Genomic DNA, 16,499 nt, shown 5'->3' with positions numbered 1-16,499 from the left:
GTGGCTGTCATGGGAACAGCTGTAGATGGAACAACTATCCAGCAGAGATTAAATGCCCGCCTTAAACCTTCTAACCGCTGAGTGTGGAGAAAGTATATTTTTCCATAACTGCGCCTGACTACAATAGGGATGGACTAGGGACAGACAATAAAATTAATTCTCTCTCATGTTGTTTTTAACAGAATGCGCGGAGACCAAGTGTTACAATGGAGGACGTTGTCTACAGGCGCTTTACTCCCCAAATTACCTATGTAAATGTCTTAGCAGATTTACCGGAGAGCACTGTGAAATAGGTATGTAGGGGGGGGTGCCATATTGTATATAAAGATGCTGAGTACCGCTATACCCTGATAATGAACTGGCTACACTGTGCATTGATGCAGAGCAAAGGCGCACATACCATGGAGGCAGGCCATGGGGTTACTATGGGACCCTTGGAAAGAGGGGCCTATCCCCTTTAATCCCTTCAGGGTCCAGTGGGGTTTTTTTCTTTCATCATCGCATTTTCCTGGACAAGTTATATTTTTGAATATCTGAATGTATAATTATAGAATTCATTGGTTTACTTCCTTTTACATCACTCGCATAAATAACATTTTATCTTGATTATATGGGTCGTTACAAAGGCGGCAATACCAATTTTTAAAAACATTTGACTAGTTTTGCACAATAAGTGCATTTTTCTAAATAGAAACAAGTATCGTTGTTTTTACCTTGAACACTTTTTTTTTTAAAATAACATTTATTTAATTATTTATTTATTTTTGTCCCACGCTGGGGATTGCGCAGATTCCAGTACCCGTATCATCACGTAATTGACATAATAGTACATCAATTCGTGGGAAGGGGTTAATATTGGGTGGAGAATCTGTACAGGACTCCTCTCTCCAAGGGCTTATTCACACGAACGTATAATACGTCCGTGTTACGCACGTGGAAATCACGCGCGTCGCACGGACCTACGTTAATGAATGGGGCCGTTCAGACTGTCAGTGACTTTCATGCAGCCTATGTCCGCTGGGTGAAACGCAAGACATGTCCTATATTTGCCCGTGTTTCGCAATGCACGTACCCATTGAAGTCAATGGGTGAGTGCAAATCGCGCTCGGCACACGGAAGCACTTCCGGGTGACGCGCGTGATTCGCACAACAGTAGTAAAATGAATCAATGAAAACAGAAAACCCCCACGTGCTTTTCTGTTTGTAAACAGAAAACCAGAATGTCATCATGATGCCGGCTGCGCGAAAATCACGCAACCGCGCACCATATGCTGATGACACACGGACCTTTTGCGCACGCAAAACGGACACGTCCGTGTGAATAAGGCCTAAGGCTATGTTCACATGCAGAATTAAAAACGGCTGAAAATTACGGCGCTGGTTTCAAGGGAAAATAACCTCTGATTTTCAGCCGTTTTTGAAGCAGAAAACGTTTTTTGAGGCTTTTTTTTTTTTTAGACGTTTTTAGAGCTGTTTTTCAATTAACACAATGTAAAACGGCTCCAAAAACAGCTCAAGAAGTGACATGCTCCTTCTTTATACGCAGCGTTTTGTTTTTTTACGCACCGTTTTTTACAATGGGAAGCTGTTTGTCTGCGTTTCACTAGCGGTTTTCAAGGCGTATTTTGAGGCGTATACGCCCCGAAATACGCCTGAAAACACTGCATGTGAACAAACCCTTAAGGAGCCGCATTGTTAGCAGGCGTGTGGGGAATTGCCACAAGGGCATGGAAAGGATGTGGCAGGGGAAATAAACACCAGACCCTTCTGACTGGGTGGCAAAACTACCATAGTGAGGGGCCCATTTTGATGGTTGCTATAGGGCCCATCTCTTCCATATATGATACTTAGTACGTCTTTATACTGATGATATTTAATATCTCATTGACACATTGCAGATAATTTGGCTTCCTGCTACGAGGGCTCAGGACAGTCCTACCGTGGAAACTACAGCCGGACAAACAGCGGAGCAGTCTGTGTGAACTGGAACACCCAGGCACTGAATCAGAAGATGTACCACGCTCAGTGCAGAGATGCACAACAACTTGGCTTAGGAAACCACAATTATTGCAGGTACTAATGTGTAACACCACAATATGACTCATGTGTATACTGCCCCCTACTGGTAGGAAAATATTGGTACAGAAGGTGTATTGTTTTACATGGAGCCTTTTGCTGGCCCCATGGTTAAGATCTTAGTTGTTTTTTCTCAACTTTTAAAGGGTTTTTCCACTAACAAAGAAAATTAATACTCGCGCCCGTCCCCCACAATTAAAGGGATTGTATGACATTATTAAAACATGGCTCCTTTTTCTAGAAACAGCGCCACTTTTGTCCATGGGCTGTGTCTGGTATTACAGCTCAGGTCTAGTCACATGTATTGGGCTGAGCCGCAATACCAGATGCAGCCTATGGTCAAGAGTGGAGCTGTTTCTGGAAGAAAACTGCCATGTGTCTCTAATTTTATGCAACCCCTTGCATAAGATCATGATCGGCTGAGCAGTGTTAGGGGAGATTCACACGAACGTTGCGTTTTTGCGCGCGCAAACAACGCAGCGTTTTGCGAGCGCAAAAACCATTTGACAGCTGCGTGTGTCATGCGTGTCTGATGCGCGGCTGCGTGATTTTCGCGCAGCCGGCATCATAGAGATGAGGCTTGTCAACGCCCGTCACTGTCCAAGGTGCTGAAAGAGCTAAATCTTTCAGCACCCTCGACAGTGAATGCCGAACACAACAGCGAAAAACCTGTAAAAAAAAAAGATAAAGTTCCTACTTACCGAGAACTTCCCGGCCGTTGCCTTGGTGACGCGTCCTTGGTGACGCGTCCTTGGTGACGCGCCTCTCTTGACATCGGGCCCCACCTCCCTGGATGACGCAGCAGTCCAAGTGACCGCTGCAGCCTGTGATTGGCTGCAGCCTGTGCTTGGCCTGTGATTGGCTGGAGCTGTCACTTGAACTGAAGTGTCATCCCGGGAGGTCGGACTGCAGGAAGGAGACAGGAGTAATCGGTAAGTTAGAACTTCGGTTTTTTTTTACAGGTTAATGTATTTTGGGATCGCTAGTCACTGTCCATGGTGCTGAAACAGTTTAACTCTTTCAGCACCATGGACAGTGACTATCTCCTGACGTCGCGTACCGATAATTTTTTTGCCGGGATCGGCCAAAACGAGTTTGGCCGAACCCGGTGAAGTTCGGTACGCTTGTCCGGCTTCGCTCATCGCAAAGACACTCCGTTTGGATGTTCGGAAACAGAAAAGCACGTGGTGCTTTTCGGTTTTCATTCATCCTTTTCACTGCTGTTGCGCGAATCACGCTCGTCCCACGGAAGTGCTTCCGTGTGGTGCGCGTGATTTTCACGCACCCATTGACTTCAATGGGTGCGTGATGCGCGAAATACGCAGAGTTATTGAACCTGTCGCGCTTTTTGCGCAGCAGACAAACGCTGCGCAAAAAGCACGGACTGTCTGTACTGCCCCATAGACTTGTATTGGTCCATGCGTGCCGCGTGAAAACCACGCGGCCCGCACGGACCGAATACACGCTCGTGTGAATCCCCCCTTAGGGTAATAAACGATATAACCAATATATGTACAGATTACTATAGACGTTACTGTTTTTATACTAGTAGTAGGTCAGTAGGGCTCTCAGGTGCCTGGCAGGTGGGTGCATTTGCGGGACATTAGATTGTAAGCTCCACTGTTACAAATTGCATATTGAATTAATATTTTTGCTATACACTGCTTCAGGATATGTCAGCACTTTGTATATAACAGGAACTACATCATTATTTATTTTCTACTGTTTTTGTTTATGAATATTTTACTAGAGGACCCATGATCTATATTTTTATTCTTGAGATAGACCATTGTTCACATCTGTGTCGGGGTTCCGTCTGAGCTTTCCGTCAGGGGAACCCATGAACGGAATCTAAACTGAAACAAACGGAAACCATAGGTTTCTGTTTGTTACATTTTTTTGTGTCTGCAAATAACTGTGTGAACAGGGCCTGAGGGAAGTTCTTATTCCCACCCTTGGACGATTTGGAGCAGGTCATGTTCCTGACACTTCTGTCGAGCCTGGCATATTTAGTGGAAGGAGCAGATTCTGTTCCGAAATTCTGAGGCAGGAAAACATTTTGGTGACGGGCCAACAATAAGATATTTATATAACCATAAAATTCTATGAACTCCTGAACTGGAATCGGCTGCAACACCTAGATTAAAATGATTTCTTCTTTTACAGGAATCCGGATGGTGATAATAGTCCCTGGTGTTATATATTTAAGAATGGGAAGTACAGCTGGGATCATTGCAGTGTGCCAGCCTGCCAAGCAAGTAAGTGCCACAGCAGCCCAGGGAATGCCCATTGTCGTACAACCAGGAAGCAGCTTATAGTATTACAATGGCATTTCCAGCAATTATGTGCAGTGATTGAATTATTACACCTCATTGTCAATACACCTTTATGGCAAATCTACCTAGTTCTATAGGGATACACAGAGGTGGAACTGCAGAATCTGTAACAGGACCCCCACCTACCATGAGCCATTTATTATACCGGGCACGGGGGCCATTGGACCCGTGTACGCAACAGGGCCAGGGTTCAACTGCTACCTCTGCAATCCCCTATGCCAATGTGTGCCAGGAATTTCCAAATAGATGCGTTTGGTTTCTGATTATAGCAAATCCTGTTAGGACATATTTTTCTGTGCCTAAGGCTACATTCACATCTGAGATGCACCCGACAGTCGTGTGAACGGCCCCATTGAAATATATGAGTCTGTGTGACGGCCATTGTTTTAACGGCCGTCACAAGGATGTGATATGCGCCCTTAGGCTCGGTTCACACTGCCATCAGATGCTCCATTCAGCTCTGCATGCAGCGCAATGTTTCCCGTCGCCGGCACCCTACTGTAAATCAACGGGGTCTGTCAGGCGTTGGTCGTATCGATCATATGACGGATCCGGCAGAGCGGGGTGGCTGCCATTATGAACTATAGTAAAACTGCAAGTGTGAGCAGAGCCTTAAAGAGGATCTGTCATCTCTCATGACATGTCTGTTTTAGTAAATACTCTGTGTTGTTCCTTTCCTCTGTTATTCCTCCTAGAAATGTATAAATAAATTGACATCTGGGTGTTAATAGTTGGGGGGGGGGTATCCCTACACAGACTAACACAGTCCAATCAGTGCTGACAGCGTGAGACTGTGTAAGGACACGCCTCTTTTACAAGGATTGTCAATTTATTCATTCATTTCTAAGAGGAATAACAGAGGAACGGCCCAACACAGAATCCTAAAGACAAATGATCCAGAATTATTATTTTATGGGTAATACAGGTATTTACTAAAACGGACAAGTCAGGAGAGGTGACAGGTGAGACATTAGATGTACCTAGGTACACTTTAAATATTTACCTTCTTATTTAAGAATCATATATGGCAATCATCTGAAGATCGGAAACTCTTTGTAATTTGACTTCACCTAGTGGTCAATAGTGGTAATTTTAGTTTTTCAGTGTATCTTTGCTTTAGTTATTATGATCATTATGAGATGTCCTAGATATAATAAAGATATTTCTCTTGACCAGAAACAACAGACTGTCACTCTGAACGAGGGACATCATATCGAGGATTGTGGAGTACCACCATATCTGGTGCCAGCTGCTTGCGCTGGGACTCCTCTTTGCTGAAGAGAAAGCAGTTTAGTGCATGGCAAAGTAGTGCCCGCAGATTAGGACTGGGCAGCCACAATTACTGCAGGTAAGTGCAGGTTTTTGGGCAGGGCTTGTATATCATGTAATGGTTTCAGGGTCTTCTCTTCACCCTTGTTACCACAGGATACTTTTGCTATCCCAATACATATTTAATTGTCAGTGGATCTTCTCAAAATCTAAAGACAAGAGTCTAACATATGGAATGTGCATGGCCCACCATACTTTTTGCTTTTTTAAACTGGCAGTAGAAATGAGAGCAGCTCTGCAGCACCACCTGGTGTCACACACGGGGATTACTTCCTCTTAGAGTTGCCCTTAGGCCCGTTCACAGTTGGCTTTTACACAGATTTCCTCTGATCTGATGGCAATTCTCCTCCAATGCATTTGTATGTGGTTTCCGCAACCCCTTTCCCATGCTGCGGAAACTATCCCTGTGGATTTTTGCCTGTGGCGTGTAAAAGATTTTTGCCCAAAAATATGTGATGCTTCTTATTCCCACGAATAGAAAAGATGGATCTGCGGCACATGACACTGCACATCATTTCTGCCCCAGACCCTGCAGTAAATACGTGACGCATTCACCTATGACAAAACCAACCAGTGTGAACATAGCCTTTGGTCTCTGGTATTTTAATTTGGGCATTAAAGGGCAGTTCCTTGTAAAATCATTTTGGTTTTAGTAAATGCTTGTATTCCCCTATAAAATAGCAATTCTGAAGCAACTTTTCTTAGAAATCTGCATTATCGTTCCTCCGTTATTCTACCTGAAAATGTATGAATAAATTGACAACCGGATGCTACCATTCCCCTATTAAATAGGGTATGTCCCTACACAGTCTGACATTGTTAGCACTGATTGGACAGTGTTAGAGTGCGTAAGGACACGCCCCCTAACTAGCTTAAAGGTAATGCCCAGTTGTTAATTTATTCATACATTTCCACAGGGAATAACAGAGGAACGGCACAAGAAAAAAATTCTATATAATTTTTATTTAACGGGGAATACAAGTATTGCACATAAACACAAGACATGTCAGGAGAGGTGACAGGTCTTCTTTAACCCTTTTTCTGCTGCTTGGATTCTTGGAGGTCAAAATATTAATTTCATCTCTGTAAACAGGATCAACCAAGAAAACTCTATTAGATTATTGTTAATCTTAAACCGCTTGATCTTATGTACTTTGCAGGAATCCGGACAATGACGTCCGTCCTTGGTGTCATGTGATGAACGGCACTGAAACATCCTGGGAATTGTGCAAAGTCCCCCAATGCAGTAAGTGACATTGAGTGATTTGGGTAGCAGAAAAGCAGTACAGATCCTGTCTAAATAAGTTGCTCTTTGTTTCCTTTTTGACAGCTAATTGTGGAATCCGCCAACCCCAGCTAAATTCTCGCTTTCGAATAGCTGCAGGTAGAATTGCACATATAACGTCTCACCCATGGATGGCGGCCATCTTTCGTGTGTCTAGGGGTACTGAGTATTTTCGTTGTGGAGGGACACTCATCAGCCCCTGCTGGGTGGTGACAGCCGCTCATTGCTTCTATGAAGAGTGAGTATTTGGTTTGTGTGACCATAGATGATGCTGAATAGATGTCAGGTCTCATCACTGACAGCATTTCTTTACAGATCCTTTCCGAATCGACTACGTGTCAAACTGGGGCGGACATTGCAGATTGTCCCAGGAAAGGAGGAACAAAGCTTCACAGTGGAAAGATTGTACATTCACCCCCAATTTAACGATTCTAACTTTGACAATGACATTGGTGAGCATACACTTTCAGAACACTCTTCCTTTTATGTCCAGTCTTAAAGGGGTTGTATGACATTAGAAAAACATGGCTGCTTTCTTCCAGGCCCACTCTTGTCCTTTGACCATGTCTGCTATTCCTGCTTAGCCCTATTTACTTTAATGGGGCTGAGCTGCAATACCTCACATAGCCCAATGAACAATAGTGGCGCTGTTTCAGATACAATTAAGCCATATTTTCCTAATCTAATACAACCCTTTTAACTGTGACTCCTTAGGTCTTACAAGGTTTTATCTCCCAGTCTCTTTAAAAGTGAATCTCATTGATTTAATGATGGCCCTTCAAATAAAACTCACATCTTTAACCTCCCAAAGACCAAAGATGTCGAAGATGAATTCTCATAGTTTAGGTCTTACCTAAGCGCAATCTAGATGCCAACCCTCCAAGATTGGTCCAGACACATTAAGTCCATAAGTCCATTTAAGCAGGGGCTTAGTCATAGGGGGTGCCGAGGAAGCAGTGGCACCAGGGTGCCTGAGGGGCTCATAGGTCCCTCTACCATATAAGAAGACAGTAGTATTATAAATGGCACATGGTAGGTGTGGGGCACCGTTACGGATTTCGCATTTAGGCCTAGGAGCGTCAAGTTAAACCTCTGCATGTAAGTACCTGCACATTGAGCTAGTGAAAGATATTATTTCAAAATCTCAGATTTGGTTTCAATTTTTCCTTCTGAACTTCCTATTTCCAATTAAAATTCATATTCCGTCAACATTGACGTGCGTTAATAATGCACCTTAGGTTATCGTAGGTCCCATCTGTTTATGAGGGATACTGAGACAAAACACCCCACCAACACTGGAGACCATCTATCAATTGGCCCACAGGTGGCTCAAGGGTCCAAAATGACCGTCCATTTCATATATCAGAGTATGACCCAGAAGTAGCTCTGACCACATTCACATCTATAATTTACATCTGGTTAGGTATGTTATAGAAGACATCACTCCCTGAGGACAGTCTCTCACAGACTGCGCTAGTAGATACTCCAGTAGAGCTCCAGTAGAGTGTTCTGAAAGGTGCCAACCCGTCTATGGTGATAAAAAACACCAGCCCCCCCCCCTAGTCAGATTGCCTGGAAATGTCTATTGCATTCCTGGTAGCCATCACAGATATTCTTTCTAGGCTTTAGGCCTTGCACTTGGAAGGTACTGGTTTGCCTTGTGGAGATCCAGCTGGTGTAGGGAGTCTTGGGGCCAGTTCACACAGAGTTTTTTGACACGGAAACCGCGTCGGAAAACGGCCAAAAATGCCTCCCATTGATTTCAATGGGAGGCGGAGGCGTTTTTTTCCAGCGAGCGGAAAAACCGGCTCGCGGGAAAAAGAAGGGACATGCCCTATCTTCGTGCGTTTACGCCTCTCATCTCCCATTGATATCAATGGGAGGCAGAGAAAGTGTGTTTCGCTGCATTTTATGCCCGTGGCGCTCAATGGCCGCGGGCGAGAAACGCCGCGAAAATCGGCGTGCAGGCAGAGGAAAATTGCCTCAAAATTCCGTGGATTTTCCTCCGGCAAAAAACTCTGTGTGAACCCAGCCTTAGGGTATGTTCACACGGCCTATTTTGGACGCCCGAAAAACGGCCGAAAAAACGGAAGCAGAACGCCTCCAAACATCTGCCCATTGATTTCAATGGGAAAAACGGCATTCTGTTCCGATGGGCTGTTTTTTACGCGGCCGTTTTGAAAAGCGGTCACGTAAAAAAAACGCTGCGAAAAAGAAGTGCAGGTGACTTCTTGGGGTGTTTTTGGAGCTGTTTTTCATTGACTATAGAAAACAACTCCAAAAACAGCCATAAAAAACTCTGCGAAAATCGCAAGTGGCTTAAAAAACGTCTGAAAATCAGGAGCTGTTTTCCCTTGAAAACCGCTCCGTATTTTCAGACGTTTTTAGTCTAGTGTGTGAACATATCCTGAGGGCTGAAAATTCAGAGAAAACAGCCTCTGATTTTCAGACGTTTTTTACGGCCGTTTTTGGAGCTGTTTTTCTATAGAGTCAATGAAAAACGGCTCCAAAAACGGCTCAAGAAGTGACATGCACTTTTTCGCGGGCGTTTTTTTCTGCAGCCGTTTTTTCAAAACGGCCACGTAAAAAACGACCTGTCGGAACAGAACGCCGTTTTTCCCATTGAAATAAATGGGCAGATGTTTGGAGGCGTTCTGCTTCCGATTTTTAAAACGGCTGAAAACACTCTGTGTGAACATACCCTGAAAGGTACTGCTTCCTGGGAAAAGTATGCAAATTAGCTCTAATCGGGAAAGAAGAAAACTGTCTCTGGTGCCACCTATAGGTAGCTAACCTGCAAGTCAATAGCTTTAGACCTTGATAGTTGTGTCCTCTGTGTACAGTCATACTATATAACTGCTCCTATGTATATAAATATTTGAGTACTGCCTCATTTATTACCTATTGGGGATACACATATGATATATATCTTGTGTTTATTCATGCCTTACAGCTCTTCTAAATCTCAAGTCTTCTTCTGAGTCATGTGCTATGGATACGGACAGTGCTCGACCAGCGTGTATGCCCGTCAGGGACCAGACACTACCAGACTGGACAGAATGTGAAATCTCTGGATTTGGGAAACATACACGTAGTAAGGAAACAACAATAATCAAACTAGGGAAAAATAGGGCACAACCTCTGATGGCTTTGACCATATTTAGATGTAATTTTCTGTATGTCGAATGGCACCTGTTAAAACTTTGAATCGACCCTTAAAGGGGATGTATGAAAATGAATCCAAATATACAATATTTTAATAATATAATGAAATAGTATGTTACCTAAAATAATATAATACTATATAATGTATTGGTCAAGATATTGGTGATTAAAGTGAGGGTCTACCATTTATTGCAGTACTACTTTTCACCACAGTTGTGGAGAATATTTTCTGTACACATCAATGCAACAGCGCCACCACCTCCTCCTCCTGTTTACATTAGGTCTCACCCAGTTAACAGTACTGAGTTTTCAGTAGTCCTTCATACCTTCTCTGGCCTTTATCAATAATTCTATATTTTTAACTCTTTGTTTTCAGATTCTCCATTTCACTCCAAACAGCTAAAAGATGGTCGTGTAAGGCTGTATCCTGCCAAGTTATGCACCTCCAAACAACTAGCCAACCGAACTGTGACTGCAAATATGTTGTGCGCGGGTGATCCAGTGAACCAGGACGACGCTTGCCAGGTGACTACTTCATACATTTCTAAAAGTTATAATCACATACCTGTACTTATGCTCCGAAAATGGCAGCAATTCCCAAAATGTAGAAAATATCTTCACAATGTCCATATTTTCCCATATAGCATCCATAAACGCCTAGAATAGATCTGCTTTTGAAAGACCTAGTTTAAAAGCACCTCAGTCATTTAGCGTGGAAAGGGTTAAACTAGTGGGTGCTATGAACCCCCCCCCCCCCCCACACCACCACCACTATACAGCTGGCAGAACTAGTTTGGATGGCTGGGTACTGTGCCTGGCATCCAGATGAAGAGGATATTTGGAAAAAAAATTGTGAGCCGCTATCTGTCTGTCAGCTGCTTTCAGCTAAAGCTCTGTTCACATTTACGTCATGGTTTCCGTTTATGATGGAACCTACAACGCAGTGGCAGATACATCGCACAACAAATACTGCAAGTGCCTGACGGACCCCAATGACTAATATTGCAGTCCGTCTGGTTCTTTCATGGTGCCCGCTGCCCGTAACTGAAATGTGAACTTGGCCATATAGAGATGGTAAGCAGTATTCTCAGCAGAGCTGATTGGCTGAGATCAGACTAGGCTCTACTCAAAATGCGTCAACCACATGTCCTTTTCAGCTGTACGCCAAGCAAATGAATTTCTCACAGTAGCACTATATAATGGAGTTGCTGTTAAAGGGATTTTCCAGACCTAAGAAATCGATGGCCTATCCTCAGGAAAGGCCATCAATATGTGATCGATCGATCGGGGTCTGTCTCTCGGCACTCCCCGACGATCGTCTGTTTTGAAGTGGCCGCAGTGCTCACAGCTCGAATCTTCCACTTCCCCTATTACAGCCTTCTCCCATTCAAGTGAAAGAAAAGGAAAGCCGAACGGAAAAGAAGCGGCACACCCGAGCGCTTCTGCCGCTTCGTTGTAGCGATCGGTGTGGGTCCCAGTGCTCGGACATCCACCGATCAAAACTTCTGACATGTCAAAAGTTTATTTAAAAGTCTAGTTACCCTTTAATTGAATGGGCGTCATCTAGTGATACGTTTTCTCTGCAATTGCCGCTGCAGGGAAATGTATTTCCAGCCACAGCTTCCTCCGGACATATCAGCTGATCTTCGGGGGTTTCAGGAAACAGATCTGCGACTATCAGCTGATTTCATTCTGATATCATTTTTCTTCCCTGCAGGGTGATTCCGGGGGGCCACTTGTGTGCCCCATTAATGGCCTCATGCACCTTTTGGGCGTCATCAGTTGGGGTGAGGACTGCGGGGTTAAGGACAAGCCTGGAGTTTACACCCGAGTGACTCGCTATATTGACTGGATACAGCAAAAAACAGGCATTCAGTTGAACTGAGGCCTGACGGACACTTCCATTCAAACCACTAAAGACATTGCTGGAAATGTCAGAGACCAAAGACTTTGCCCAGTCACTACTAACAGGGGCCAGATTTAAGCCGTGCAATAGGTATAATGGATATTTATGATTTTTATATTATATATTTAATCTTACAAATGACACAGAGCAGGACTTGAGGCAAGGACGAGTAATGTTCTGAAGACCGGTTCCCAGTTCCTGTTCCGAGGGCTCGTTCAGCTGGAGTCTCCAAGGTGACACTAAGTCTTGTAAGAACAAAGAGATCTTATAGATCTATATGGATCAACATTACGCTGACGCTGGAAGAAACGTTGGAATATGTAACAATTACCCAATCGTCGTTTATATTCCATACTGACTGATACATTTTCAGTCATATTGATAAAGCAAGCAGTGGAAGGATCCTTCTTTGATGCAATCTCCACACTGTAGAGACAATATGTGCCTTGACTCTATAGTCCACAAACCTAAAATCTAGCATTTTTCTAATAAACTGTATATTGTACTTTATGTTACTACTTGGAAACCATCAGTAAGCTGCTGATTGATTGGGTATTCTAATTATAAATCTCTATTTAGAGTGCACAGAGATGTCTGGCTGTGGATGTTACTGTACGAAATAGTTGGCTCCGTACATTGCATAGCGGCCATGCTGCCGGACTGCAGATCTGCTCCTATTCATTCGATTAGGAGCAGAGATGCAGTACTGCAGCTCGGCTGCTATTTCGTGACCGGAGCCAACTGCTTCGGGCATGGACGTCCGGCGCCCGGGGGCAGCTGGACCGGCTGTCGGACCCCCACAGATCATGTACTGATGGCCTATCCGGTGGATAGGTCATCATTTGTCCGGTTGTGGACAAACCTTTGAATGAGTATCATGTATACGTTAGCTGAGCTGTGCCATGTATGTCTTTGGTACGTAATTAGAATAGAAACAGTCAACATAATAATCATAATAATACATGGCAGTAGCAGCTAGCCTGCTTGTTGATGGTTTCCAGGTAGCAACAGACGTTTTTTTTTATAAACTTCACAGCTGCAAACTAGAAAGCATGTGTAAATAACAACAAAAAGTTAATTATAGTATACTGAAAAAGATGCTAGATTTTCTGACTACACGTGGTCACACAGCAACAGATCCGGTCCAACAGTTGTGTATTGCTGGGAGGTAAATGAAGACAGACGCAGGCAATGTATAGAGATAATATTAATGGTGACAGTCATGTATCATCAGGGTGTACTTACAAAAGGTTTGGGGGTAGTAGTCATGCCTGATGGGGCACAATGGCCACATAAGACAGCAGCATTTTGACGTGCTTTTGGTTTGAGTGGCACTTTTATCAAAACGCAGCATGCTCCAGGTATGGTGTTTTTCTCCGTAGGCTCTGTTCACATCTGCCTCCTAGATCCTGTTTATAACGGAAACCAGGACGCAGTGCCGGATCTGACGTCCAATGGATATCATCAGTTCCCGACACATTGACTTATAATGTGGTCTGTTAGCTTTCATCATTTTTGCACTAAATGCATCACTATTTTTCCCATTAAGTTTGACGGAATCTGCAAATGATGCAGATGTGAACACAACCCAAGCCGAGGGCTGGTTTGCGCTGCATGTTGACTGTTCTGCTTGCTTCATAGCGCATTGATGTGTCCTATTGAAAAGCATTAAAAGTGCAATTCAAGGCAACCATGATGCAATGATCGTGAAAGGTTGCGGTTTATCGTACCCTCTACAATCCTCTCCTGCAGTAACGCTCCATCAAACCTCCACTGTAATGCAAGATTTCTATTAAAAAAAATAGGCCAGCAAAGCCCCCATTAACATGAGCGTTCAAGCAAGGCTAAGTTCACACTTGCGTTGTATAATCCGTTACTCTGATCCGTTTTTAGATCAGAATAAGGCTCCTTTCTAAAGAGCCGCTTTCCGTTTGGATTCTCGTTCATCTCTTCCTCTGACGGAAGAGAGCTAAACGGAGCTCAACGCTAGTGTGAACTTAGCCTAAAGGAGAAAAACAGATCAGTTAAAAATCCCATTAAAACGAAAAATAACGGATGCAAATGGATTACAATCCGTTTGTATCCGTTTTACATTGACACCCATGATAAAATTCGTTAGACATCCCTTTTTTTGAACAGAGAAAAGGTCCTGTACTCTGCACTTTTATCGCCATGAAAAAAAACGGATGACTGGATGCTGGCGGACGCTAATGGATGCAATAAAAAAATCCCATTGCTTTTAATGGGATTTTTAACTGGATTCCTTTTCATCCTTATTCTGATGTAAAAACGGATCAGAGTAACGGATTATACAATGATAGTGTGAACTTTGCCTAAGGGGGCAGCAGGAACAATTGAATATGCCGATTTATTTAACCCCGAGGTTGTCTAGCAGCCCCCCAATACATATTATATTGTTGCCAAAAAAGGACAGGCTCCGTTAACAGTGATCGAATGTGTATGGGAAACTTCACATGACAAATTGATAAATCTACATGTATGTTACCTGGCGTTACGAGATATAGGTATTATATGTATGTATGTTATTTGTATACATGTACTCCTGAACAAACGTGATTATCAGGTGAGCATGTGACTCATTTTATTACTAGAAGTGAATCTGTTAGAATATTTTAGATGTATGAAGTGTGTTATTTTACTCATAGATACGTTTTACTATGAAGCCTTTAGGCTGTCCCAGTGTCATAGAGGGATGGGTCCTCCGTTTGGGACCCCTTTGTATAAGCAGAGTGGGGAACCACTCTGGAGGACTGAGCATGACCACCTATTACATAGTCACCCATTAAATGGCGGCATGTAATACTAAATTTCCCCAGCAGGGGCAATATTAAAATCATTTATAGTCTGCATGAATTACAATAAAAGGTACAATTTTATTTGACAAATACCATATTGTTTAACGACCACTTTCATATGGGATGATATTCCCCTGACTTGCACAAAAAGGAAATAGTCAACCTACCAGATTTTAATTTTTTATGGGGTCCTTTAAAGCCGAGGCACTCACCGAAGCAACAGGGCGCCTTCAATAAACTGATCCGGGAGTCGGACCTCCGTTGATCTGTTATTGATGACCTATCCTAAGGATAGGTCATCAATATTAAAGTAGTGGAAAAAACCCTTTAAAGGGGTTTAGAAACAAAGAGTCTGCTCTATATCTCAATAGAGCTCCACCTTTGTACATGGGCTGTGCTTGGTATTGCACATGTTCACTTGAAAGGGTCTGAGCTGCAATACCAGATGCGGTCCATGTACAAAAGTGGCGCTGCTAGAAAAGCAGAACTTTTTTTTCTCTCATACTATACATATTGTAATCCCTAGAAATTGCTTATCTTTTCCCCTCTCGGGCTCAGGGAGGACACTTTAAGGCTATGTTCACACGGAGTATTTTGGGGGAGGAATATCTGCCTCAAAATTCCGTTTGGAACTTTGAGGCAGATTTTCCTCTCCCTGCACGCCAATTTTCGCGCCGTTTTTCGCCCGCGGCCATTGAGCGCCGCGGGCATAAAACAGCGCGAAATACGCTTTCTCTGCCTCCCATTGAAGTCAATGGGAGGTCAGAGGCGGAAGCGCCCGAAGATAGGGCATGTCGCTTCTTTTTCCCGCGAGGCAGTTTTACTGCTCGCGGGAAAAAGACGCCGACGCCTCCCATTGAAATCAATGGGAGGCATTTTCGTGTCGTTTTTGCCGAGTTTTGCGACGCGATTTCCGCGTCAAAAAACTCGGCAAAATACCCCGTGTGAACATAGCCTTAGGTTGCACAGCACAAAATGTGTGCAATCCAATACAACTTGGTATGAAATTGTGCCCAAATTGTATTTGACTGCAACTTTGAGCCCACTAGGTACAATGGCATGACATTCACACTCCAGTAAAAGTAAATTGGGTCATAAATGGTTTTGCAACTCTCGACCAAATTTTTCCATTCACTTCTATTGAAGTGTTCCTCGAGGTGCAAAAAGTCTGTCTTGGTCACTTAAGGCATTCAGATTGCACCACCACGCTGGTCGCATGTCACAAGACCAACGTCAACATTTAAGAGGTGTTCCCACGCAGACATGTTATAAAGATCAGTATCTCTGGACCACGTTTGATGTCATCAATAGGCATGAAGACCGTCACTGGGTCCTGCCCGATCAGGTGACAGTCATCTATTATGTATGGGTACACAATGGTGTATTACATTACTGTAAGAACCCAACAGCAGGATCTCAACGGTGTGCCCTCACGTGTCCTATTCTATAGGTGTTTGTATGAGATCCGGGCTTGGTGAGCTCTATGGAAGCTGTTAATGAGCGTATGAAGATAATACTAATAAAGTTTTACTTGGTGTGGACTTGTGTACATTTATCCACCAAATTATTAAACATTTTATTCAGCT

The 16,499-nt window shown here is 43.6% G+C and overlaps 1 protein-coding gene across 4 annotated transcripts in view; it reads left to right on the top strand.

The window, feature by feature from the left end:
* PLAT (plasminogen activator, tissue type) overlaps window positions 1-16,454 on the top strand; it is a 336,360-nt gene extending 319,906 nt beyond the window's left edge. For 3 of the 4 annotated variants that reach the window (XM_075858921.1, XM_075858922.1, XM_075858920.1), the window contains exons 6-15: window positions 183-293; window positions 1,899-2,073; window positions 4,243-4,334; window positions 5,589-5,760; window positions 6,902-6,987; window positions 7,072-7,264; window positions 7,342-7,478; window positions 9,980-10,120; window positions 10,568-10,716; window positions 11,909-16,454. In XM_075858921.1, coding sequence (XP_075715036.1) covers window positions 183-293; window positions 1,899-2,073; window positions 4,243-4,334; window positions 5,589-5,760; window positions 6,902-6,987; window positions 7,072-7,264; window positions 7,342-7,478; window positions 9,980-10,120; window positions 10,568-10,716; window positions 11,909-12,076 — 1,424 coding nt within the window. In that variant the 3' untranslated portion in view covers window positions 12,077-16,454. The remainder of the gene's footprint in view (window positions 1-182; window positions 294-1,898; window positions 2,074-4,242; window positions 4,335-5,588; window positions 5,761-6,901; window positions 6,988-7,071; window positions 7,265-7,341; window positions 7,479-9,979; window positions 10,121-10,567; window positions 10,717-11,908) is intronic. The other variant, XM_075858923.1, reaches the window with a different exon arrangement.
* Window positions 16,455-16,499: the final 45 nt, after the last annotated feature.

Source organism: Rhinoderma darwinii, chromosome 3, assembly GCF_050947455.1.
Source record: "Rhinoderma darwinii isolate aRhiDar2 chromosome 3, aRhiDar2.hap1, whole genome shotgun sequence".
In the NCBI taxonomy this organism is placed as follows: Eukaryota; Metazoa; Chordata; class Amphibia; order Anura; family Rhinodermatidae; genus Rhinoderma; species Rhinoderma darwinii.
The sequence above is the reverse complement of the archived record's forward strand: the minus strand, read 5'-3'. Positions and strand labels throughout refer to the sequence as shown.